Raw genomic sequence first — 27,939 nt, forward strand, 5'->3', positions numbered from 1 at the left:
TCCGACTACAATAATTGTTAAAATCTGTCATGATTTATATTTTAATTATTTCTACCAAATTATAAATGACAGATATAAATACAAATAAAATTGGTTTTTGATGTCAGTTACATGTAAATGAATCAATTGTTCTAACATGATTTCCATGTAATAATTACATTGTTTTAACAAATCTTAAATACTGTACTAAAAGTACAGTTTTGATCATACTTTAGTTTGACAATAGAAGTACAAGCACAAGTATTACAGTAGAAACTAAAAATGAAGATCAATATGTTTTAAACACTATCGCAAACCACTATTCAGAGGAGACCATGTTAAGGCCAATTTACACAGACGAGCGGTAACGGTAATAAATACAATATAGAATCTATGTTATTCCTTATGACCATTTACACACAACGCGGAGCGGATGGGCGGTTTCCGCTCAGGATAGATACAGATTATACGTGGGACAAGCTACGTGGTTTTCCGCTTCCCGTTACCGCTCGTCTGTGTAAATTTGCCTTTAAGGTGATACTTGGTTTGATCACTTTACTACAGTAGGGGTTTTACTGTATTCTTCACAAATACAAAGCTACACATATAAGTTTGACTAAATTTAGGTTATAATGCCCTGTCTACACTATCAAACTAATTTGACAAAATAAAGTGTGATGTGCCTAAATATGGTAGTGATATATCATCATGTACTCACGCACATCATATGTGTTTGTCATATAATTATAGTTTGATAGCGTAGACAAAGCTTAAAATTCTATCTTCACTATCAAACTTTATATATGGGAACAAATTTGTTGTCAAATTAGTTTGATAGTCTAGACACGGTTTTAAGATGCCAGAGACCATGTCAAAATTATTCTACTGCAGTTACTGCAGTATACTACATCTGGTTTAAGTTGTTTCCTTAATTAGCAATCTTTTTTTGATTAATCATACATTTATGATCAATTGCTAATATTTTGTTCAGTTTTTCAATAATATAAATTACATTTTTCCTTAACAAAAATAAAGAAAAAAAAAATAATAAAAATTAAATTGGTCAGATTTGTTTTACAGTATTTACTAACCGAACAAATGTGTTTACATACTTGACATTGTAGCCTTTACAACACTATACCAGTACAGTCAATAACAAACTTAAAGATACTTGAAAGTAAAACACACAACAAACTTAATAGCTGATCTGCCTATGTAGTGCGGATCACCTATTAGAACAGCAAAAATGTAAAAATAGAACCATGAGTTGAGAATCCGTAAAGCATTTTAAAGGTGTGTTCAGACACAATGGTGTTCACACATACCCATAATCTAAGGAGGGAGTTGTCTTTGTATTTAAACATGCTAATGAAATTGTCAAGCAAAATGATTATTAACTAGCGTTCACACACTGGCTCTGGCTAATCTGGCATGAGCTTATGGTGCTTCCTGCTGGACTAAGCTAATCCACTGTCTTTTTCTGAAAAGAATACATCCAAAGAGAAGTGCACTTACTACGAAAAAAATATGTATAACTCGCAATAGTTCGCTCAGTGGCTTTAGCTAATCTGGACACAAAGCATGTCATCAATGGTGTTTTACCAGCTGGACTAAGCTAATCCACGGTCTTGTTCTAACAATACAGTACAGTACTTCCAAAGAGAAGTACACATCCAAGAAAAATTATGTATAACTTGCAATAGTTCATTCAGTGGCTAATGGCTAATCTGTGACACATTTTAAGTAAGCATATAAAATCAATGGTGTTACCAGCTGGACTGTCTTTGAGTACCTCCAAGGAGAAGTGTACATCCAAGGAAAAATATGTATAACTTGCTATAGTTCACTCAATTGTATTGGATAATCTGGACACAAAGCATATGGCACCAATGGTGTTACCAGGGGATCTAGGCGAATCCACTGCCTGTCACAGAGAAGTGTACTCGCAACCAAAAAGGCCATATACATGGCTGCAGTCGCGTGCTTAAATTTGAGTTTAACGGCCAACCGACTGACTGACCAACATAGTGAGCTGTAGAGTCGCGTTGCAGGCGATTAAAATTCAATGAACCATAAAAGTTCACTCTGTGACTTTGGTTAATCTATTCAATCTGAAATCAATGGTTACCAAATGGAACAATCCATGCCTTGTTCTGACAACAGCATACTGTATTCCAGTGACTATTTTTCATTTATTTACAAGTGAAGTATTGTAATAGAGTCAAGAACACCATTAGAGTAGGCAGCATGTTTAATCCAATTCAAGATCACTGTCTTCATCATCTTTAGCACTTGATCGGATACTAGAATTAAGCATTGCCTGTTCTTCTTTACTTGGTAATAAACTATGTCTGCAAAAATAGAATATCAACTTCTATCAGAATTTTATGACAGGGTTTGTATGGTATAAATGCAGCTGTCACATAGAGCTTTTAACATGACAGGTGTGCAACATAGCACAGCCATTACATGGATGCTTTAACATGGCAGGTGTGTATACATAACACAGCCAGGGCATTGAAGCTTAAAAATGACAGGTGTGTAGCATAGCACAGCTGTCACATAGTGGAGGCTTCAACATGACAGGTGTACAGTATAACATAGCACATCCAGGGCATGGAAACTTTAACATGACAGGTGTGCAGCATAACACATCCAGGGCATGGAAGCTTCAACATGACAGGTGTGTAACATAGTGCAGCCAGGGCATGGAAGCTTCAACATGACAGGTGTGCAACATAGCACATCCTGGGCATGGAAGCTTCAACATGACAGGTGTGCAACATAGCACATCCAGGGCATGGAAGCTTCAACATGACAGGTATGCAACATAGCACATCCAGGGCATGGAAGCTTCAACATGACAGGTGTGCAACATAGCACATCCAGGGCATGGAAGCTTCAACATGACAGGTGTACAGCATAGCACATCCAGGGCATGGAAGCTTCAACATGACAGGTGTGCAACATAGCACATCCAGGGCATGGAAGCTTCAACATGACAGGTGTGCAACATAGCACATCCAGGGCATGGAAGCTTCAACATGACAGGTGTGCAACATAGCACATCCAGGGCATGGAAGCTTCAACATGACAGGTGTATAGCATAGCACATCCAGGGCATGGAAGCTTCAACATGACAGGTGTGCAACATAGCACATCCAGGGCATGGAAGCTTCAACATGACAGGTGTGCAACATAGCACATCCAGGGCATGGAAGCTTCAACATGACAGGTGTGCAACATAGCACATCCAGGGCATGGAAGCTTCAACATGACAGGTGTGCAACATAGCACATCCAGGGCATGGAAGCTTCAACATGACAGGTGTGCAACATAGCACATCCAGGGCATGGAAGCTTCAACATGATAGGTGTGCAACATAGCACATCCAGGGCATGGAAGCTTCAACATGACAGGTGTATAGCATAGCACATCCAGGGCATGGAAGCTTCAACATGACAGGTGTGCAACATAGCACATCCAGGGCATGGAAGCTTCAACATGACAGGTGTGCAACATAGCACATCCAGGGCATGGAAGCTTCAACATGACAGGTGTGCAACATAGCACATCCAGGGCATGGAAGCTTCAACATGACAGGTGTGCAACATAGCACATCCAGGGCATGGAAGCTTCAACATGACAGGTGTGCAACATAGCACATCCAGGGCATGGAAGCTTCAACCTGACAGGTGTATATAGTACCACAGCCAAAGCATGGAGGGATCAACATAACACAGCCATATATTGTCATGGAGGCTTAACATTCAAGTGTGCAACAAACACACACAGGGCATGCAAGTAGTTTCAACATGATGGGAGAAGGAATGAAACAAAGACACATTGAAGTTTGAAATATACCGCAAAAATAACAAGACTTACTGCTGAAGAAAAGCCTCTAAATCGTTTGAGTAGAAGTCTTCACCTAATTCATCAGACACTCTCACAAAATTACCAAGTACATTCCCACCTCTGTACACGAGCAGTGCAGGCAGTGCACTAGTAGACTGTAATAAAACAAGGTAGACTTTTAAACCATGGGGGATGGGGAAAGGATACTCTTACGGCAAGGTCTAATTTAAGAATCTCTAATGACTGTACTGAATACTCACAAATGATTTGCTAACTTGGACCTTATCTGCTTTAACTGTACAAAACTTAACTTTAGGATATTCTTTGGCTAGACATTGAAAACAACCGTTTACTGCATTGCACGCAACAATATTCTACAGAAAATGGAATCAAATATCAATATATCAATCAACCAAACAGGGTTCTCATTTACGCAGGAAGTACCGTATCTCGGTATGGTGTCCCCCTAAATAGGGGTGTCAGATGGAAGGGGTTCTGCTGTAATTTTTTTTATATGGTGTCTGATTATTTTGTAATATCACAAACTTGTGTAAAAACAATCAATGTTGATTGAACAAGTTGTACTGTGCATCAGTCTTGTGAATAAATACAGTTTGTAATAGTACAATTTGTGTCTGGCAAAAGCATCTGTAAAAGGTAAATACCAGAACAGTCAAGGTTGAAAAGAATTTTGAGCGAGCCCATTGGTTTCTGGTTCGGGAAAGTTTATGAAATTCAGTACTTACATCTAAGTAGATATGTACCATAACAGTTACATGTTCATTTTCATTGTCAATTGCATCAACATATTCATCTCCTTCAAGATCTAACACTTTACCAAATGTTGGTCTGTGAATTAAGACATAGAATAATAATTTTCATAATTTCTAGCAACATTTACTGCACAGTTGGGTATTATTATCATCATCAGAAACCTAATTTAAACTATGATCATGCTAGTTTCCAACTAACACTATTTCAATTGATTTCCTACTTTTCCTAGAATGTTCAATGTCTTCAAATTAATTTGTATACATTCTGCAGTATAACATCCCAATCATGCCAGCATACATTCAATGGAAACACACCGCCATTGTTTACACTTTACACACTCTGTTGGAAAACCTGACAATATGTCTGGTTTTCCAGAAAGTCTGGTATTCGGAATGTGTTTCTAATGGTAAAAATGAATTTGGGACCTTTTGGACCTCAAGAAAGTCTGGTTTTGGGAGAGTATCCAGTTTTTAAAGAGTCCCGTATTGGGAGAGTGGACTGTCTATTTTGGATACTGTACGAATGCCAAATATTTTATATAAATAGCTAGCACCCTCTATTTTTTTATGTAATTGACAACAATAATAGTTTAGCCACGCTAAAAATCTACAAATACTTAAATTTTTACAAGTTATACTGTAGAATCTCTGAATAATTCAACATAGATGTTAAAAATAGATGTGTGTTTTTAAGAAACTTCAATTTCAGTATTTAAACTTCAAAATAAAAAAAAAGAATATTAAGTACACTAATTCATACTTTGACATTTGTGTTAAAAATGGATTATTTATTCAACATGTTTATGTTTCAAATTTTGACAGCTAGATTAAGCATTGTAGTTTGACATTTGTATAGTAGAGTGCAAAGTGTAACAGTTTTGGATATGTCTTCAAAGCAGTCATTTCTGAATAATTTCATTAATTGTTCTTATTAGATTCACAGTAATTTATTACATTGCAGATGTTTCCATATTGCTATAGGTCATAACAAAACCAATCATTGAAGAAAAACACTTCTTAATTCTTTAAATACAGATGTTTACTTAGAGCAGTTTCTTGCCAACAACACTTTCATCATATAATTCTATACCTCTACAGTAGTTTGACAAAAAAAGTGCCATGTGCCCAAATATTGTAGTGATATCCCAAACATCTGGACACATCACCATTTTTTTAGTGTACATTTGATAGACAGAGCTTTAGAAATCAAATAATCTAAGTGTAATCTTTCCCAAACAATTTTTTTTTATTGTGAGATAGCAATTGTTGCTATACAGTATTGCATGCACTCATCCACAGTGAGTGAGTGAGTGGCCGAGCGGTTAAGACAGTGGAACCGTAATCACGTAGCCATAACATTGGCAGGGGTTCGAGGCTCACTCACTCCATGGTTCTGGTGGTAGAACGAGTCTTCTCGGATAAGGACTATAAACCGTAGGTCCAGTGTACACAACTTGCTCGTGTGCACTTTAAAGAACCTAGTACATCTTTCGAGACGAGTAGGGGGTTGGGTTAACCCGGTGTATTAGTACATCACAGCCACTGATCACCAACTGGGCCCTCTGGGAGATCAGTCTTTGACTGAAGAGGTCACCCAGTATAAAGATAAAACAAACAAACAAACACAAACACACACATGTGGTATCAAAATGACCTGGAAACGTTGTGTTTACTAAACCTGTACATTTGAAAACAGCTCTTAAAACTAAAACTGTACTTACAGTAGCAATATGTGTCTTTACTGTACTATGTTATTGATGTTTTAAACACTGTTGGTGGAAATACAGAGTTTGGGATATCATGGTTATATTTAAATTATAAAGGGAAAAGTACTTACGAATGTTTGGCCGCTGTCCTCATTTCCCGTAATCTGTCCTCGCGGTACTTCCTTAAAAACTCCTCATCTAAAACAATACCAAGTTCTGCTTCTTCTTCCTCCTTCTTTGATTTGTCTTCATCAAGCTAAACGAAAAAAAAAACATTGTTTGGTCTCTTCTGCAAAAATAAAATCAATTTTGAAAGCTCTCAATGATTGTTATCCTTCTATCCTCTGAGTTTGTAGTTGTTACAGTAAGTACGTTTTGTCTCATGTGAATATTGTCATTAAAATAACTTGTTACAGAACCAGCCAATAAATATAAATTTGGAGTAGAAAACAGAGTATCGCGGTTTTACTACACCATTTTATTAATTTTTTAATAAGTAACACTGAACACTGGTTGTGCTACAATGGAACAAATGTTTCCTTTAATTTCTAATACATCTGGGTTTATTATATTTATTTTATTTATTTATTTAATCACACTCTTATATAACACAGTATATTGTTAGAGTATACGAGCACGTTCAGCCTACTGTATTGCTTAATTGTACTGTACAGTGCCAAATTACACAAACCAGTAGTGGTGTTAGTAGTCTATGAGTGCTAGCTTACCTGTATAAACCGACAATAGCCCGTGCTCTCCAGAGGGAGGGCTTAGATACGAAAGTAAAAAGTTCCTAGAACACCCCTGTATTATAATGGACCCGTCCACAACCACGCCCTCATGTGGGAACGTACCAACGTACCACCGTCATCATTTTCTTTCGTACAAATAAATGTTATTTATTACAAACGACAATGACAATATTAAAATGTCAAAATAAAATTTAGGAATCAATTCCTAAAGAAAACATTCCTTCATTTGTTAAGTTTAAAATAATGTTAGTTCTGGTGAATGTGAAAGTTGATCATTATTACTTTTGTACATGTCTTGAGGCATTCCTCTTTCATGATTAAAAAATACATGCAAAAGTTACGCAGCATTCGATTAAAGGACGACTTGTTTACAAACTGAATGTCAACGGTTCATTTTTCTACTTAAATTTTGTCTTGACATTTTATACATTTTTGCAAATGTTACGACCACTCATAAGCATGATTGATTTTCCTAAAGATCGATAGAGAAACTCAATCAAAACAATATAGGTAGTTTCGATAATTAGACACATTTAGGGCGTGTTTTGTCTTGTGAATAAGGATTTAACTATTTTCTGTAGCTTACACAACTTGTAAAGGCGAGTTTCATTAAACAGCAACAAATTATTGTAATGAAAAAACACAATTAACGTTTTAAATGAATAATTTGTAAATTTCTTTTTAATGTAGTTTTACTGTTTCTTTATTATGTATTTTGATGTTCAATTTGTTTTTTATGACCTATTGCAGTAATTTTTTAAGGTAAATTTTAACCAATTTTATACATACAGTACACCTATTTTGTAAATTGAAATGCAATTTAGCATTTTTGCTGCCATGTTTTAATCTTTTTGTTTTATAAATAAAAACAACTATACTATACTATAAAATGTAATTAAATCACTTTTATAAACATTGTGAGTGTCATTCAATTTGTAAACTGGTGCTTGGTTTGTCTGGCAAAGAAAATGTTTAATCAATGAAAATATGGGTGAAGTCTACAATATTTATTGTACATTTTAGTCTCCATTAGTCTCCATTTAGATATGTTCAATTTGTTGATGCGCTGGCTTAACTGATTTGCTGCACACATCGTTACTCAATTTATCATCTGGTTATTGGGGCTATAAATTTTAAAACAAAGCTTATAAACTGTGCATTATGCTGCACAGCACTACTAGATCATTTAGAGTTTGCTACAACTAACCAAGTTTAATTTTTTAATTGCAAAAGAATGCAATTACTGCAGTTAACTGTTTACTCTTAAATTGCTCTTTAACCCGTTTATGCAATTGTTTTTCGAGTTTCTTTACTGTAAGTTAATGCACACACATTGAAGGGACGACTTAAACTTTTACATTAATAAAATTAAAGAATATTTCATTCTTAATCAAGAAATGTCCTGTAATTACTGCAGTGAGAATAATGTTGAAATGATCCCTAAACAAAGCACAATTTTGTTTTGTCTTTTTAAATTGTCGTATCAATCATCCTTTGGTTGATTTGCAACATGTGACATTCTCACGATTAGGTAGTGTATTGTGCACAATCTATAACAGCACTACTTTTAATGAGCCTTCAATTCAACATAATTCAGTATTATACAAAACTAATTAGGAATTAATTAAATAAAAGGTCATTAGAACAGTAATTCATAAGTAAAAAAGTGAATGTTGTGTATTCGTGAAATGGAGACAATGATTCCATGAGTTGAAAGATGGACTGGTCTATTTTTTTTATACTGGGTAACCTCTTCAGTCAAAGACTGATCTCCCAGAGGGCCCAGTTGGTGATCAGTGGCTGTGATGTACTAATACACCGGGGTAACCCCCTACTCGTCTCGAAAGATGTACTAGGTTCTTTAAAGTGCACACGAGCAAGTTGTGTACACTGGACCTATGGTTTATAGTCCTTATCCGAGAAGACTCGTTCTACCACCAGAACCATGGAGTGAGTGAGCCTCGAACCCCTGCCGATGTTATGGCTACGTGATTACGGTTCCACTGTCTTAACCGCTCGGCCACTCACTCACATGATGGGCTTACAGTACTGTAAATGAAAGACAAACAACATAATACGACTTACATTTGAACGACATGTTAATGCTAGTTTTTTGTGTAGAGCTTTTCGTTCAACTTCTTGCTGCTCTCGTTTCTCATTTTCTAATTGTTTATACCGCCTCCAGTCAGCAATTACACCTTTTGGACCCGTCTGAAAATGACAATAATGAATTTTAATTCTTTCTTATACAGTAGAGAAGCTCTCAATTTTTGGTGAAAGAATTGTTTGTACAATGACCAGAACATAAACATGTAGTATTCCGAATTTGTATAGTAGTAACTGCAAATGTTGATTAAAATATTGAAAATGATATCAGGAAAAAAAGGTGTGATGTGCCCAAATAAGGTAGTGATATGCCCAAATATGGTAGTGAAATGGCATCATCATGTCCATATGGGCACATCACATTTTTTTTTCACATACAGTTTCATAGTGTGGACAGAGCTTTACATTTCTGTTTTGTGAACTTTTTCTATTTTTACACATTTTAAAAATATATGAATACCTGCATTTTAAATATCAGTATCATATTTTTAGCATAATTTGACAAAGGTCAAATCATAATTCATATGTCAGTATAAAGGTATTAAAAATTCATAATAACTTAAGCCCACTACTTTCATTTGCATTTTAATCTGCTGCATGGCTGTGCTGTTGGCGATGTATCAAAAACATTGACATTTCTATAGTATGTAAAGTACTTGATACTGTGAGAAATGGGTATCAACATGATTGGAATTGTAGGAGTAGGAATGTTTTAAACATAATTTGAACCATCCCTGGAGAGGAGGCATTGGGAGATATACTGTACATACACTATGGGGTATCAAAATGACCAGAATTTTACTGTGAAGATTTAAAATGTATCTTTGCTAGTTACTGTAAATAAATTTTAAAGATCAAACTTTAAACTAGTTTAATGTTTCGTTACTATTGCAATATCACTAGATTGATTAGATGGACTACTGTACAAGCTCTGTCTACACTATCAAACTTTATGTGACGAAAAAATGTGCCATTATGGACATTGATGATGTCATACGGGTTTCACTACCATATTTGGGCACATCACACTTTTTTTTATATTGATTGTAGACAGAGCTTTAGTCTAATCTGTAGTACTTCCTGTTTCAATGTTTTTCTAAAATAAATTTGAAGTATCTAAGTTTTAAAATTGATAATAAAATTATCTATATCGTTAAACAGAAACAAACAATTTGGAATTGTACTCCAAGTGAACTTCCACTTTGAATACAATACAGATTTAAAAGTTGTAAAATACACAACTTCTGCTTGAAAAACAAATGACTGTATGAACAGGGAGTTGTTTACAGTAGAACTACCATTAAGGGGGAGAGGGGGGGGGGGCACCTTCATGACCCAAACAAAACGTCCCCTTAATATTCCCTAAGGAGACTGGCCTATACCTACAGTGACAGTATAACAACTGTTAATTATTACAGACCATTTAGATGTCATTTGATTTAGGATTAGCTTTTTTTCGTTCATTAATTTTATGGAAAGGGTTTTTCTGCAAGAAGCCAGCTGTGGCTTGGTGGGTTTGTGATGAGGCTATGGCCTAAAACATATACAGTATTCCCCTTTTTGTTTCACAGGAAAGTGACTCCTTGATAATAATACTGTACAGGTGTCCCAAAGGAGAGATTCCAAAAATATAATTTTTTTTAATAAATAAAAGAAAAATATCTATCAGTATATATAAATTAATAGAATTTGCAGACAATTCTTTTCCCTTTTAAACCAACTGTAAGTATGATTTTTCATTTTTGTTATTAAATACAGTTATAGACAGTTATTAATATTTTATGATGTAAATTGCAGGGTCACATATTAACAGTTAAATTAAAAGAAAAACTTGAATTACAGTACCATGCATACTGATACTAAATAATTATATTATTGTTGACCTTGACCTTCTCAATTGGCACAATGAGGGTCAAATATTAAAACACAATCAAACCAGGGAGTACAACTCCCTGATCAAACATTATTTATACATAAGCTAGTATAGGATTATATACTTATCTATGTTTTATGAAAAATATAGACAATAGTGGAATTTAATGACTCACAATAATGTATAAAATGACATCCGTATTGATTCGATAAACGTCACCTTTGAATAAACGCCTCCATAGTATCAGTATTTATGTGATGGTACATAAAAAATAAATACATCCCATATATAAAAGCTTAACTCCCCCACACCTCCTACTAAAAAACCTCATGAACAATAAACACCCCGGAGCATTTATTAGTATAATGCGGTATACACAGTTACTTTTATTAGAGTTATAAATTGGCCTAACATATTATAAAAAGCGAAGGGAGCCTAGATTTTTCCAATCAGATTGATAAAGTAGAATACATTTTTGGACTTTTTTGTATTATTTTTTTTATGTACATTTATAATTTTTTCTGAGCCTCGCTTTTCGCTTATTGACTTAAATTGCTTTCGAAATTGGAAAAGCATTAATACAGTAGGTATACAGTAAGCCAGTGTATGATATTGGCCATTAATTCTTTCAACAATATCATGAGATATAATCATTTCTCTAGGAAGAGAAAGAAAGCATCATAATAATGTTTAGGCCAATGTATACTGTAACTCTAATAATTTAACTCTGTATACCGCATTATTCTGATAAATGCGCCGAGGCGTTTATTGTTCATGAGGCTTTTTAGGAGGAGGTGTGGGGGAGTTAAAGCCCCATTCCCTACGTTTTTTAGATCTAATTTAAGATCACAAACTATATTTAATGTAAAAATAATACTATATGGTCCTATTGCGATAACTTTTTTCGTCTTTAAACTGTTAAAAATGTGAAAAATAAGTCGATTCTAATAATTATAGCGGCCCGCTATAAATCCCAAAATGCATTGCGCGCGGATTGATATTTTTGTTTTTCACCTGTAATTCGCCCACTTTTCGATCGATCGTGAGGCCAAAACAAATGGAAGACTCCTAACTTTTCAGCGAAAATACCGGGTTTTCCCCAATTTGTATCAACGGAGTCTGGCAAAAATAGAAAGACAATTAATGCAGCAACTATACAACGTCAGGCTAGGTATATAGCTCGCGTACGATGTTCGTACGTTACCGATGTTTACCAGCTAGGCCTACAAAACTAAGCCTAGCTAGGCTAGGCCTAAGACCGTCCACGAGAGGTCGATCGCCGCGAGCTACTTAGGTAGTGCATTGTTTCTCACTTTTTATCATAATTTACCATAAAACGTACATTTAAGACAAGAAATGACATGGTTTAATGTTTTTAAAGTGATATATATGTATTATTTTCCAAAAAACGTCCAAAATTGCAGGGAAGGGGTCTTTAAGCTTTTAATGGGATGTATTTATTTTTTATGTACAATCACATAAATACCCATAATATGGAGGCGTTTTTGGGTCATTCCATCTCAGATCACCCAATGAGTTAAACCCTACCTCTTCCAATTTTGATGAAATTTGGTATATAGGTGATTCATAGCAATTAAAGCCAAAATTTCAAATTTTAACCTTATCGGACCAACGGTTTTCAAGATATCGCAATTTCAATTTTCGGTTTTTACGCAAAAAAGGGCGCGTCCGCCACGTTTCAAAGAGCTGTATCTCGGGAACTATAGGTTCGATTTTAAAAGCAAAGGTATTTTTGTAAAGGGGAGACCATAAGGAATCTAAATATACTAATTGTGTGTGTTTTATGTTAATTTTAAGTTGAATAAAACTTTGACATATATTTTGACCTTGAAATTGACCCCGTGGAACACGCCCGTTTTGTTGGTGACTATCATGAAAAATGTAGCCCTACGTGTCAACTACAACATATAAAAAAATTGGAGGGGTTTTTTTCTTTGTTTCCATGAAATTACAATTTGAAGTTGACATACCTCTTCCTTTTAGTGTATTTTTGGTGTCTGTCCATGCATTACTTCAATGTCAATTTGATGTATTCCAAAATTAATTTTATTACAAACTAAATATTATTATAATGTTACAATTGTCTATGTCTGGCCTTTACTCATTTTGGGAAATACTGTAATTCCTAGTCGAAGAGGATTTTATAAACGGAGAGGCTATAATACAATGTACATTTGATTCAGGAATCCAACAACAGTCTTCTTTGGAGGGCCAATAAAAGGTTTTCGCTGACCCATGAGGATGCATAAATTTAATTTGAAAATCCCCAAACTCTTCTGAGAGTGAGACATCCACCACCAAACCAATCCATGGGACACCATCATAACTACAGCACACAAAATTCTGAAGTCTAATAATGGTGGGTTGTGTATCAGCAACAATTTCATTTTCATCACTGAAAGATTCTTGAATCACTACCACATCCGGAGGGTTTATCTGGGTACTAAGTTTGTAGACCTGCATCTGTGCCAGAGAAACGGGAACAAAGCGATGATATTGTAATGTACCCTTGATGGTCTGGGCGAGGTTGAATCTCAGCTTTATTTCTTTTTCCACAGTAGATACCTCATCTATTCCCTCATGAAAAAAGTTGATGCCTGGAATGTCCATATGAGCGAGTCATATGGCCGAGCGGTTAAGGCAGGGGCGCCGTTTACCGTACCTAAAAGAGCCAACAACAACATCGGCAAGGGTTCGAGGCCGACTCGCTCCTAGTTCTGGTGGTGGAACAAGTCTTCTCGGATAAGGACTATAAACCGTAGGTCCAGTGTACACAGTTATAACATGTGTGTACTTTAAAGAACCCAGTTCATTATTTGAAAAAGAGTAGGGGGTTACCCCGGTGAACTGGTTCACACAATAGCCCCTGTATCAGGGGGATTACCACCTATCTGATAGGACAGTGATTAATTCACTATTGGTAATCCTTGGCCACATTGCCTAAAGACATAAAATAAAAATAAAAAATTACACAGTAGTCGAACATACTGAGAGATGTGATAATATGACATTCAGTCAAACGCTGTAAGCTTCTCATAGTGACAAGCCTCTTAACGGTTCCACCTATGCCATCACACGCACTCTTGCCATGTGATGTAGCAAAAAAATTCCACTCGGCGTCTAAACCAAAATCTTCCTGGTGGTGGCAAAGGTTAATAAAGTTATATTTGTTTTTGTATTGGCCGCCACATCCATCTGTGAAATAATGAACTTTTTTCATGGTTGGTAGTTTTGTTTTTCTATAGGGGATGACAACCTTTAAAAAGGCATATACAGTAACTGTTGTATGTTCTCTGCAATCACTTATTATGCATATGTTAATGTGCATAATAACATAGTAAGGACACTAAACTATGTGTCAAAATTGATTTTAAAAGTATGTGAGTTACCCAGTATTTCTCATATCAAAATATATCTACTGTTTAAGTGGGCCTGATGAGAAAGCGTAACAATAAGACACCTTAACAGTTAGTGTTCACACTGTGTATAAGTATAACAACACCAAAAATACACTAAAAGGAAGAGGTATGTCAACTTCAAATTGTAATTTCATGGAAACAAAGAAAAAAACCCCTCCAATTTTTTTATATGTTGTAGTTGACACGTAGGGCTACATTTTTCGTGATAGTCACCAACAAATTGGGCGTGTTCCACGGGGTCAATTTCAAGGTCAAAATATATGTCAAAGTTTTATTCAACTTAAAATTAACATAAAACACACACAATTAGTATATTTAGGTTCCTTATGGTCTCCCCTTTACAAAAATACCTTTGTTTTTAAAATCGAACCTATAGTTCCCGAGATACAGCTCTTTGAAACGTGGCGGCCGCGCGCTTTTTTGCGTAAAAACCGAAAATTGAAATTGCGATATCTCGAAAACCGTTGGTCCGATAAGGTTAAAATTTGAAAATTTGGTTTTAATTGCTATGATTTATGAATCACCCATATACCAAATTTCATCAAAATTGGAAGAGGTAGGGTTTAAAATTCCATTTTTTTTGGGTGAACTGAGATGGAATGACCCTTTTATTTATTTATTTTCATTTACTGTATTATTGTAATTATTTATTTAAAATTTAAATAAATATTATTTTTAGTTTTTGTGATTGTTTAATACTCTTCAGAAGTTGGTAAATAAACAATTTAATGTCTTAATAGATTAAATTTTTTTTTCCACTGATTGTATATCACCAACAAAGACAGTAGAAACACAAAAGATAAGATGAGGGCATTGTTCTGCTGCCAGCCTAATTTTCTTGCGACCCACTATTCAACTAAACATAGAATTGCTCCAGAAGTGCTTGTACTGTACATGTAGTACAGTACAGGACAGAATAAGCGTTTACATCTAAGCTTAATTTATTTCTTTTTATTGGACATACAGTACACAGTATTGCATATTTTTCACATCACATTCACAATGATGATACTAACAAACATTACTATTTATATGCCTAGTGTGTAAACATTATTGACATAATTTCATTAAACATCCACATACAGTACAACAATCTTCTATCAACTAAAAGTAGTAGTTAATCATGTCTTGGGTCACATTCTATGGTCACCGTACAGATAGGCTACTACATCAGTACTTCTATGAATGGATGACTAGTTGGTGACAAGAACACAAGTTGGTCATACCCAGTACCGTTTTGATTTACGATCATTCGGGAAACCACCTCAGAACTGTATAAACTTCTGACAAAACTAAAACTACAGTTTTTTCTCTAAGAAACTTTTCTCCATTCTACTGTCAACTATTTTGTTAATGTTAGTTCAAAATTATCTGTATCTCAATCAATTTCAATGTAATAACTTGTTAAAAACACTTTTCTTTCTATTACCCAGACAACTAAATTTAGCATTTGAGACATGTTTGTTTATTTTATATGATGGCATTGTCATTATTATTGAAAATGTTTAGTCACCTGAAATATAGCAAACACAGGAAATGGCTGTCTGGCCTCATTTTCTTTAAGCTCTGTCAACATTAATGCATTTGACAGTGATCTACTACGCTAAATCTTGTATAACATTTATAGTGAAATAATTCAAATTGAATAAAAAACAATCAATTTGAAATACTGTCAACAAAAATGTATTTTCGGTATTAAGAAAAGTATAAATCTATTATTATTAATTTGCCCAACTACACCTACAGTAATACTGTAGTCACAGGGAGTAATTTCGCCAGTGTAGCATAGCAAAAAGCTATACAAAACAACCTTCTTGCTACACATTTCTACAATTGTGTAGCAAAATATACTATAGAAAACTATGTTTCTCGACTCAAACATCAGTTTTATTAGCAATATTGCTAAACAAAATTTTAAGATGAAATTTTTCCCTGCAGACATACTGTAGTTCTAACTGGGAATTCTCTGCAAGTACAGTAATTACTAAAATAACTACCTTCAGAATACTTGGCGTTCATACCTCTAGAAAACAAAAATACTGTATTTATATATTTACCACCCTAAACCAAGATTGCTAGATACACAGGCTTTTTATTTTAGAACCAATACAACAAATCTGTTTTGTTGTAAATAATTACCATAAATCAGTGTTCTCCCTTAGAAATCAAGTCAGTTAAATTAAATAATGTACAAAATTATTGATATACTGTGACTGTGAGATTTACTAAATAAAACTAATATTGTACTTTATCCAAATATAACCGTTGATTGTTCTTGATCTTTGTTTTCAATTGCCAGGTCTACAGTAACCTACTACTAGTGTTTATTACGTATTTATTTTAATTTAGTTCTGGCAAAACCTGCTTCGGGAGAACATTGCATTTAAATAAAACCTACTTTTGTTGTTGACCTAGAGCCCAATTCATCATTAGGAATGAATACCGGTTCTTTGACAGCCGCTTGGTCCTGTGAGGGCTCAATACTCGCTTGTTCGTCATCGCTCCCTTGTCCTTCGTCTTCGCTGCTGCTGTAGTAATATTGTTTTTTTTCTCCGAGTAATTTGTCGTCTAAAGTCGCCATTATCCTTTTAATTTTATGTAATCTATTTTTCAAATAAAAATGTAAAAATGTTTATTTTTTTTACCTTTACAAACCTTTACATACAGTACAGTACAGATTGGAAACAAAAATGTGATTTTTATAATACACCTGAATGGATTCCTATAACATACTGTACCATTCACTGTAAGTACTGTATATTCTCTATTGCACAGTAAACACTTCTCCAATGATTCTACTAATCTATTACACTCTAGTAGCAGCTTTTTGAAAAACTGTTTAGAATTACAAAAACAAACAAACTGATCCTGAAAAACTAACCTGTACTGCAGCGTGAGCCTTCTACAATATTTATTATTCTACTCCGCGGCTAATAAATTGGAAACAAACTTCTAAAATCAGTTTTTGAAACTGTTATGGCATTTTCTTTTTTATAGAAACAGGCCCTAAAGTTATACCACTCACTACAGTATGTAAAATTGATGGATCTGTTGATATTTTTTTTTATTCACTTGCTTGTTTCCGTCACAAGGTTTTGTCTAATTGTCAGTAATATTTAAATGTTGTCTTGTTATCTGTTGATTTTTGCTTGTATGTATACAGTATAATATATTATATTTTACGACTTTCAACCCTGTTAATGGTGATGTTTGGTCACTGTAGGGTGATGATGAAATAAAATAAAAAAAATAAAAAAATAAAAAATTTATATTATACAATGATAGGCAAGAGGAAGTGGACATTTAATTTACAGTATATATTGAAGTATGCTCTTCTTTCCTAATCTCAGACATTGTTTGTTTTTTTGTGTATGATAATTAATTTATTAATGACTTCCACATTACCATCACTTCACAGGTTACTTCATGTTTGTATTATTCTCGATTAGTTAAAAATCAAATAGAAATTGTAGCTTTGTTTTCCTTATAATTATTAATTTATGTAATTTTCTTTTTCATATTCAAAGTTATAATATATCTTTAGGATGGGTCGAACTCTTTCTGACTCTCCCCTCCACATGATTGAACTACTTTTCATTGTATTTATGCAATTTTATTATTTAACAAACTTGTTCATTGTGTATAATATAATGTTATAATATTTTGGAAATAAATTAAAATTGAAAGTTAAAACTAAACCATGTTTCGATCAAAATGTATTAGTGGTGTCTACGCTATCAATGTGATGTGCTCATAAAAAGACATGATGATGTCATATATCACTACCATATTTGGGCATATCACTACCATATTTGGGCATATCACTACTATATTTGGGCACACTTATTTGTCAAACTACAGTAGTTTGATAGATAGTGTAGACATAGCTTAAAAGTACAGCACTATGTCTCAGGGTTAAGCCTGGTTCCCACTAGAACGTAACGCAAGGACGTAAACGCAACGCAAGCGTTTTAACCAATGGCAAGCGAAGTTATAGACAGTTAGCAATCACAGGCGAATAAGCCATCGCTTGTGATTGGTCAATTCACTTGCGTTGCGTTACGTCCTTGTGTTGCGTCGCTAGTGGGAACCACGCTTTAGTTGGAACGCAAACTGTTACTAGAAGGTGTATATAATGTAATTGCTTCCTGTCATGATGCAGTAGTTCAATCAATTTCAAGTATGGAATTGTACAGTAATGTTAGTTTCGATTTATCATTTCAATTTATTTACTTTTTTTTAGACTTAGGCAAAAAAAAAGTAAAATTGGCTGAGGTTTTTGGTTGATTTTGTTTTTTTTTAATTTTTTTTTTTTTTTTTCGTTTTTACAGTCTAAGTTATTAAATTTATTTAACTACACAATGGCCCATTCAAAGTCTTGTTTTAATATTAGTAATTTTATATGACAATACATCTTTAATTAGACACTTTGCATTGGGTCAAAAATGGGTTCTAACTACCGGTATTGTTATCACAAATAGTACATAAAGTCATTATTGGAGTGTTTACAGTTAATGTTACTGAAAAATACAACTGTAAATTATGTATTTATTCCTTTTTGGTAATTACAGTACAGCAAACAGCAAAACCATGATTTGATTGCTGGGTTTATTGTCCGTTTAAAATTAAACAACAAAACGATTCAATGTCTACTTAGTGATGTGGAAAAATTGGTAACAATGAACAACAAGGATCATTTACAGTAATACAATATCAATACTTTACTATGTAATTCAAATTAAAAATCACAATATTAATAATAATATTGAAAGGATTTTTGTTGTATATTTGTTGTATATTTTTAGTATATTATTAGTAGGTATAAATGATAATAAAAACCACTGCAGATCTATACGTTACATAAAATAAATCTTGATAAAATTAATATTTTAATACATTTTTTTTTGTGCCAACAACAATTTATAAAATAAACTAGGCCTACTGTACTATAATGTTGGGTATGTTATCAACAAATGACAAATGAAACATAAATTTTAAATAAGCGAGGTATACCTACTATAGAAGCTACAGTGCTAAATAAAGAGCCTAGCCTACAGTAGTACGTCGTAGTAGTAGTAGTACTAGTAGTAGTAGTACTAGTAGTAGTAGTAGTAGTAGTAGTAGTAGTAGTAGTAGTAGTAGTAGTAGTAGTAGAGTAGTAGTAGTACTAGTAGTAGTAGTAGTAGTAGTAGTACTAGTAGTAGTAGTAGTAGTAGTAGTAGTAGTAGTAGTAGTCAGCCCACGAAATTCAGAAAAAAGAAGGTCGGCAAAAAATTGCCGACCTTAAATCCGCCAAGGTCGGCAGTCTCGGCAGTTCTAAAAATAGAAAATTCACCAAGGCCTAACCTCTTGCTAACCTAAGGCCTAGCTAGGCCTAGTGTAACACTCTGACCATCAGGTCAACAACCCTTTTTCACTATTTCTCCCTACTCCATCTATTAACATTCCTAGTGGTTTCTTCCTATCCCTAGGTACTCTTTATTCACTCTCCTATAACCCACATCCTTAATCAATTACTGTTTCCTCATCATCATGGAATGTTCCCTTTACTAAATAGTCCCCTCCCAGTACATGCATATTAATTAGGACCGTTCCTTAAAATATGGATGTACTGGTAAGAGGAGAGAAGAGAAGGAAAAGAGCTTGGTAGAATAAAACATTTATAATAGAGAGAAGAAAAGGTATGTAATATAGCCAGAACAGACTGTATTACATTGCATATTTAAATAAAACTGCCACCGTTACACTAGCCTCCCTAGCTAAATGTTATGCAAAAAGAACTAGCAAAATTATCTAAAATATAAAAACCTAACACTAAAATTTACAAGATAAATTCTATTTGATAATTGCTGAACATCGTGGTTCTGGAGCTAGCCGTACACAGAGGGGTGTCACGAAACCTCAGACCACGAAAGCTCAGACCCCCTAAGACCTAAGATCACGAAAGCTAAGACCCAACACCAAGATTACAAATACTAAGATATACTACAGCTTAAAAACAATACTTGTTTATCCATACATAATTTTAAACACAGTAGGTTTCATTTATTACCATAAATATAATTTAATACTACCGCAAAACATAGATAAACTCACATTATTTTCGCCCGTTGAGTAAATGTATATTTTTTCTTTACAACAAACAAACTTGACGGGTTGTTTGTTGGTATATATTTACTCCATTGTGTTGCTTCAGAGGATGTTTTTCTTACGCACCTGCCTTTCTTGTATTTTGACTCCAAATTTGTTGACTAACTTTATCCTGAACACCACACTTTAAAATTAGGACTTATAAGTACTTTCAGAAGGAGAAACACATAACAAATAAATAAATCCTTTAAATTGATGATTTTACAGGCGTGTTTCTTTGTATACTGTAATGTAACTCCTCGAGCTCCCCGCTCAATGTTTTTGTTTCTATGGAGCGCCAAAAGAGCAACAATAATAGTACAAGTATAAAAACAGAAAGAAAACGAAACAAAAAAACTTTTAAGTTAAAATTTATTTGCCAGTATTTATTTCTTCGTACTTGCATGATTATACTATTATCATTACAATTTTAATTTTACATTGTTCCATCCACACTGTAGATGGACTCCACAGAGTTTTCAGCCCTCTATATAATTTTTGCTCTTTTGACGTTCCATAGAAACAAAAACATTGAACATGGCCCATGGCATGGGGTAGGCCTACTGTACTGTGTAGGCTAGTCATTTTGTGTGCGAGAAAAACGTCTGTAAAATCATCAATTTAAAAATGTATTTGTTACTTTTTATTTGATTCTTTTTCATGAAAGTGCCAATTCTAAGGTGTGGTATTCAGAATAAATGTTGGGAGTTAAAATACAAGGCAGGTGCGAAAGATAAATATTTGTAATCTTAGGTGTTGGGTCTTAGCTTTCGTGATCTTAGGTCTTAGGGGGTCTGAGCTTTCGTGGTCTGAGCTTTCGTGACACCCGTACACAGAGCATAGCCTGGTTGCTTGCTTGGCATAACAGGGTATTCCCCTACACAGGTCTGTCGCGCAGCGCTGTGCCCAGCCAGCTTGATAGGAAAGCATGCAGCTCACACACAACATGATGTAATGGTTGAGTGAATTCAGGGATCATCTTAATTCCATGGTTTGTTAACTAAACACAACATGGTGGTGAATATGCCTGTTAAAATTTCAATGATACGATCCCTTAAAGTACCATGTTGTTGCTAGGAGGCTTGAAAGGAGGGATCTCTAGCCTAGTTTCAAGGTCGGCAATCTCTTGCCGTCCTCTGACAATTTAAGGTCGGCAATAAGGTCGGCAATTGCCGATTGCCGACGTGAAATTCGTGGGCTGAGTAGTAGTACTAGTAGTAGTAGTAGTACTAGTAGTAGTAGTACTAGTAGTAGTAGTACTAGTAGTAGTAGTAGTAGTAGTAGTACTAGTAGTAGTAGTACTAGTAGTAGTAGTACTAGTAGTAGTAGTAGTAGTAGTACTAGTAGTAGTAGTACTAGTAGTAGTAGTACTAGTAGTAGTAGTACTAGTAGTAGTAGTACTAGTAGTAGTAGTACTAGTAGTAGTAGTAGTAGTACTAGTAGTAGTAGTACTAGTAGTAGTAGTACTAGTAGTAGTACTAGTAGTAGTAGTACTAGTAGTAGTAGTAGTAGTAGTACTAGTAGTAGTAGTACTAGTAGTAGTAGTACTAGTAGTAGTAGTACTAGTAGTAGTAGTACTAGTAGTAGTAGTAGTAGTAGTAGTACTAGTAGTAGTAGTACTAGTAGTAGTAGTAGTAGTAGTAGTAGTAGTAGTAGTAGTAGTACTAGTAGTAGTAGTACTAGTAGTAGTAGTAGTAGTAGTAGTAGTACTAGTAGTAGTAGTACTAGTAGTAGTAGTAGTAGTACTAGTAGTAGTAGTACTAGTAGTAGTAGTAGTAGTAGTAGTACTAGTAGTACTAGTAGTAGTACTAGTAGTAGTAGTAGTAGTAGTAGTAGTAGTAGTAGTAGTAGTAGTAATGTAGTAGTAGTAGAGCCCTAGCTTGCTAGCAGCGCAATACTAGGTGCCTGTAGGAGGTAGTAGTGAGTACTATACAGGGGAAAATTTCATTTTTCGCCGTGGCTAAAGATACGGTACCGTATTCTAACTTCTGTTTACTAAAGGTACGGTAAAATTGCATTACGTCATAACCAGCCAATGGGGTGCTGTACGTGTGTGACGTCATCGTATAAGGACTTTGTGGATTTTTTTCATATCGCAAAAACAGTGATCAACCGCATTTTCTTTATGCTTTATTTATCGCTATTATCGCCGTCGTGTGTGACAAAAACTAAATGTAGCCTACGTCTGTTATTATTATTGAAAAGCCAAAACATGTTGATTTTAATTCTAGAATACAGAAAACCGTTTCAAAAGAGGCCTAGGCTAGGCCTACTATAACCTCATTATATGAGTTTGTTTGTGTAGAGGGAAAGCGATGCCAGGCTGGGGCCAGCTGCATGTGTGCGCTGATTTCTGTGACTCGTTAGCCCTGGGGCTACTGTCTAAATCATAGTATTTGAGGGCCCCTTTATTGTCTGCATTTGCTTGTTGTTTATGGTCACCATTGTAAACAAAGTTTAATAAAAAATATTTATTCCACATTTATTTAGTCATCAATTACAGTACATCATAATTACAGTACAACTGAGAACAGGGATCCTGCATAAAAAAGCTATAGCTTCGTTTTTTTGTAGGACCCTTTTACATAAGAACAAGTATATAGAACTTAAATAAACAAAGGTGTTGTTAATCAGCATATAGTGATAAAAAGTATTTTTTAACCTGTTTTTTTATACATTTATTTTGTTTCTTTAAGATAACCGGTTTATTACCACCATTACAAGTGAATTCTTTCCACAATTTTGGTCCATATATGTGTATAAACTGTTGACTGCAAGTTAGTCTTGTGAAGGGAATTTCGAATTCAGTTTCTGTTCTGAGGTTATGAGTAGGCCTAATACTGTCACAGTAATTAAAAATATTTAAAATGTGATGTGGTAATTCATTGAATTTTACGTTTGCCATAAATCCTATGACGTTTACTTTGTAAATATCATAAACGTTTAATATTTTTAGTTTCTTAAACAGTGGCTCTGAGGCTTGTCTGGATTTAGAGAAGGTAATGCATTTTACAGCTCTCTTTTGAAGTTTTAGTATTACTTCTAACGTGCTCTTGTATGTATTTCCCCATATTAAGTTACCATACTGAAGGTGAGGTAATACTAAGGTGTTATAAAGACTAATACGGACTTTATGAGGAAAGAATTCTCTTACTTTTAAAAGTATACCAATTGCCCTAGACATTTTTTTCCTAATAAGCTGTATGTGATGTTTCCAGTTAAGATTTTCGTTTAACATTACACCTAGAAATGTCACATTTTCTTTTCTATGTAATAACACATTATTCATTTTTATTTTAAACTGGTTTTTGTCAAAGTTCTTTTGGCTAGTTCTAAAAACAACGTAATTAGTTTTGCTGACATTCAGTAACAGCTTATTTGCTTTAAGCCATACGTTTATTTTTTCTAGTTCAATATTCATAGTATGGTTTAACATTGTAGGGTCATCTCCCCTTGTTATACAAGTTGTGTCGTCAGCAAAACTAATTATATCTATTTTACTACTTGCTCGACTTATATCATTGATGTAAATTAAAAACAAAAGTGGTCCTAAAACAGAACCCTGTGGCACCCCTATATTGGTGTCTTTTAAACATGATGATCTACCGTTGGCATAAACATATTGTTTGCGGCCACTTAAATAGTTTCTAAACCACATTAAAACGATGCCTCTTATACCATAATGCGCCAATTTGCTCAACAGAATACTGTGATCGATAATGTCAAACGCTTTTGACAAATCCATAAAGGTAGTAAGTGCATATTCCTTTTTTTCAAATGCATTTAATATTTTATGGACCAAGTCGATCATAGCATGAGAAGTTGAGTGTTTGTTTCTAAATCCATATTGATTGTTGCTTAACACTTTACATTTTGTAAGATAATTGTATAATTGATTATGGATAATCTTTTCAAAAACTTTCGAAAAAATGGGCAACAGCGATATGGGACGATAGTTTGAGGCCAAATGGCGGTCCCCTTTTTTATGTATGGGAACTACTTTGGAAATTTTCAACTTCCCTGGTATTAGTCCAGTTTGAAGTGATAAATTAAAAATATATGTCAGCGGCTTTAAAATATTGTATTTTACTTCCTTTACAACTTTAGCTGAAATGTCATCAAATCCGGGGGCTTTGTTTGAATCGAGAGATTCAATAACTTTTAGTACCTCCTCCTCATCAACATAGCAAAAAAAATAGGCCATTTGGAATAAAAATAAAACCCTCATCTGCAGCGCACACACATCCACGCAGCCTGGCGCCGCCGCCGATAGCAATTCTCTACACAAACACAACAGACGCGATATGAAAAAAAATCCCCAAGTCCTTATACGATGACGTCACACACGTACCAGCACCCCATTGGCTGATTATGACGTAATGCAATTTTACCGTACCTTTAGTAAACAGAAGTTAGAATACGGTACCGTATCTTTAGCCACGGCGTTCATTTTTAAATTTTGTTTAGCAATATTGCTAATCAAACTGATTTTTGAGTCGAGAAACATAGTTTTGTATTGTATTTTTTGCTACACAAATTTAAAAATCTGTAGCAAAAAGGTTGTTTTGTATAGCTTTTTGCTATGCTACACTGGCGAAATTATTCCCTGCTATACTAACTAGGCCCTAGCCTAGGCCTAGGCTAGCTAGGCCTGTATTTATATAACCTAGCCGGCCTAGCTAGCAGCTAGGCCTAGCCTAGTAGGCGTCCGGGCGTCCGTAGGTTTACGCAACAAAGTCTTTCTCATCTTACCTTAACTCTGATTTGTCTTTGCATTCGACAGGCAACAAGAAAACAAAACTTATAACCACACCACTCTCTATTCTGTGTAGGCCTAAATAATGCACAATAACTTGAATAATGCGGTTTTATGCTCGATGAAATTATTAATGAATGGTGGTAGTGTTCACGGTGCTTGATGATGATGATGAAGAAATTATAAGCATGTACTAAAGAGGGCGCACATTCGCGACTAAAGAAAACAAAAACACTTGCAAAAAACACGCGGCGGAAAATTGCTAAAAACCACCTCAACAAAAACAAAAATATAATGACTACCTACCAAAGAAGTAACCAAACTCCACAACCATCTGTAGTAGTTGAAACAAGGTAAACCAGTTCATTCTCAATCAGTTTCTCCAAGCAAAGATCTTTTCTATAAATAGACGGTGAATGACTAGCTAGGCTAGGGCCAGGCCTCTTGTCTGAACTGTGTGTGTATGAAATAGCTGCATTGAATGGTGTTGAGCGCACGAAATTATATTTCGGTACCATAATTCTATTCCGGCCTTGGCCTAGCTAGTTAGAAGGACCAATCAATTACCCAGTCTACTCTTCTCTACTAAGCAATGAAAGAAACACTTTAGTAGTAGTACTACACACGTAATAATTTATTTAAACAATATTTTATTTATTATATATTATTTTGATACAGTTATTAGAATATTAATTAAAATTCAATAATATAAATAATAATATTATTAATACTAATAGGGTGAACAATTTATTAAAAACAATTGACTTGTCTCCTTAGACTTAAAAAAAAAATCATTAATTTTAAGCCTATATATATATATATATATATCTTTTTATCCCCTCCTTCAGCATGGGAACCCTGGTCGTTGAACTCTACTGGAAACATGCCCCAAACACATGCAGGAACTTTTCAGAACTTTCAAGAAAAGGTTATTACAATGGTATTACATTTCATCGAATTATTCAGAATTTTATGATTCAAGGTGGTGATCCTACAGGAACAGGTAAGTAGGCCTATTTCAATATTTTTTTTATCAATCTATTTAAGTTCATTAACTCACTTTCTATTGCTACTTTTCTTCTTTTTTTCAGGCCGAGGGGGTTCCTCTATTTATGGCCAGCACTTTCAGGATGAAATACATCAAGATTTAAAGCACACTGGAGCTGGAATTTTGTCGATGGCAAACAGTGGACCAAATACAAATGGCAGTCAGTTTTTTATAACGCTAGCTCCAACCCAGTGGCTTGATGGGAAGCATACCATTTTTGGCCGTCTATCTTCGGGGATATCGGTACTCAATCGAATGGGAATGGTCGAGACGGATAGCGATGATAGACCACGAGAAGATTTGAAAATTATAAAAGCTTATCCTATATCAGACAATAATGAAATTTGAATATTTGTAATTTCAAAAACATTTGATATTTTTTTAACACTCCAAAAAAAAAACTGACGTAAGTGAATGTTATCAACATTTCTAAAGGAAGCCCTTTGTGGCACTTGAGAAGAGAAGATAAGAAGGAGAAAAGAGCCCTAAAAATGTAATAAATTATAAGGTAGTTAATTGGTTGTTTGGTTAATGTAAACCTTCATTTTACAATTTTGGGAAACAACTTCTAGCTTCGGTGTACTCAAGCTTGATATAATATATTGAAGCAGTTCGGAATGTTTAAATATCAAATTAAGATTTAAGATACATAAAAAGAACAACAAATATATCTTCAAAAAGTGGTACAACTCTGACATTAAGAATTATTTGCTCATGTAAATAAACTGAATACAGATTTTAAATTCTTTGTTGTGTAATCAAATTCAAAGTGAAGATCTGTTTAGATTAAACCATGGAGTTATGATTAAACCTTGATGGGTGTGGTTCTTAATCTTGTTTATAAAATACTACTTGTGGCCGCACTACTTGACGTTTGCGTTTTTTGGTATGATCGAAAATCCAACCATGAACTACTTGATCAACATCAATACAATGTCTATACGTAAACTTGTGACTGTATTAAACTCTCTAAATCAGCGGCATGAAATGTGGCTTGATTCCCGCTAGCACGCAACGTAAAGACGTAAGCCGCAACGCAAGCTAGACCGGAGAGTTTAAAAGCACATCTAGTAGAGCTGAGAGAATTCAAACGATAGTTTCTAGAGCGCTACCCGTTATGCCACAATGCACACGAGTATATTATTATTTAATCGTTACGTCATTTTTATGAAACGATTTTTTAAATATTGCTATAAACAAGATGACCGGATAGCTCAGTCGGCAGAGCGTCGTGTTGATGACACGAATGCATGGGATTGAACCGATCCCATGCCGGTCGGCGGGATTGAGTTAAAGCTATGCAAGCTTCTGTGTTTGGGGTTCACAGATTTAAACGTCTCCTCTTCCACCATACGTCATGAGGCGATAACATACATCAAAGCATCCGAACAGTGGCGCACCCCCACCCCCCCCCCCCCCATAAATCTGGAGAAAAAAAATTATCCTACCATAAGGGAAAAAAAATTGGGAAAAGAAGCGTTAAAAAAGGAGTACTTTCACTTTTGATTAAAATACATTGTTT

At 34.6% G+C, this 27,939-nt stretch overlaps 2 protein-coding genes across 2 annotated transcripts; one reads left to right on the forward strand and one right to left on the reverse strand.

Annotated features, from left to right (window-relative positions):
* Positions 1–161: 161 nt before the first annotated feature.
* LOC140059410 (phosducin-like protein) lies at positions 162–25,519 on the reverse strand. Its single transcript, XM_072105316.1, has 8 exons — positions 25,366–25,519; positions 16,883–17,087; positions 9,151–9,276; positions 6,445–6,569; positions 4,581–4,683; positions 4,095–4,208; positions 3,865–3,989; positions 162–2,330 (listed from the first exon to the last, which is right to left on the reverse strand). Exons 2-8 carry the CDS (start codon positions 17,063–17,065, stop codon positions 2,231–2,233), a joined length of 876 nt encoding a protein of 291 aa, XP_071961417.1. The 5' UTR covers positions 17,066–17,087; positions 25,366–25,519; the 3' UTR covers positions 162–2,230.
* On the forward strand, positions 25,513–27,148 carry LOC140059411 (peptidyl-prolyl cis-trans isomerase-like 1). The gene is made up of 3 exons (XM_072105317.1): positions 25,513–25,722; positions 26,218–26,372; positions 26,461–27,148. The coding sequence occupies exons 1-3, from the start codon at positions 25,664–25,666 to the stop codon at positions 26,763–26,765; spliced, it is 519 nt and encodes a 172-aa protein (XP_071961418.1). The 5' UTR covers positions 25,513–25,663; the 3' UTR covers positions 26,766–27,148.
* Positions 27,149–27,939: the final 791 nt, after the last annotated feature.

This window comes from Antedon mediterranea, chromosome 9 (assembly GCF_964355755.1).
Source record: "Antedon mediterranea chromosome 9, ecAntMedi1.1, whole genome shotgun sequence".
NCBI lineage: Eukaryota > Metazoa > Echinodermata > Crinoidea > Comatulida > Antedonidae > Antedon > Antedon mediterranea.

Excerpts from the sequence above, each read along its gene's own strand:
- LOC140059410 (XM_072105316.1), bottom strand. The coding sequence starts at position 17,065 with ATGGCGACTTTAGACGACAAATTACTCGGAGAAAAAAAACAATATTAC. Across the intron at positions 6,570-9,150 it reads CATTAACATGTCGTTCAAAT|CTTGATGAAGACAAATCAAA; the intron begins GTAAGTCGTATT and ends TTTTTCGTTTAG. Across the intron at positions 3,990-4,094 it reads TCCAAGTTAGCAAATCATTT|TCTACTAGTGCACTGCCTGC; the intron begins GTGAGTATTCAG and ends GTTTTATTACAG.
- LOC140059411 (XM_072105317.1), top strand. The coding sequence starts at position 25,664 with ATGACTACCTACCAAAGAAGTAACCAAACTCCACAACCATCTGTAGTA. Across the intron at positions 25,723-26,217 it reads TCTGTAGTAGTTGAAACAAG|CATGGGAACCCTGGTCGTTG; the intron begins GTAAACCAGTTC and ends CCCCTCCTTCAG. Across the intron at positions 26,373-26,460 it reads TGGTGATCCTACAGGAACAG|GCCGAGGGGGTTCCTCTATT; the intron begins GTAAGTAGGCCT and ends TCTTTTTTTCAG.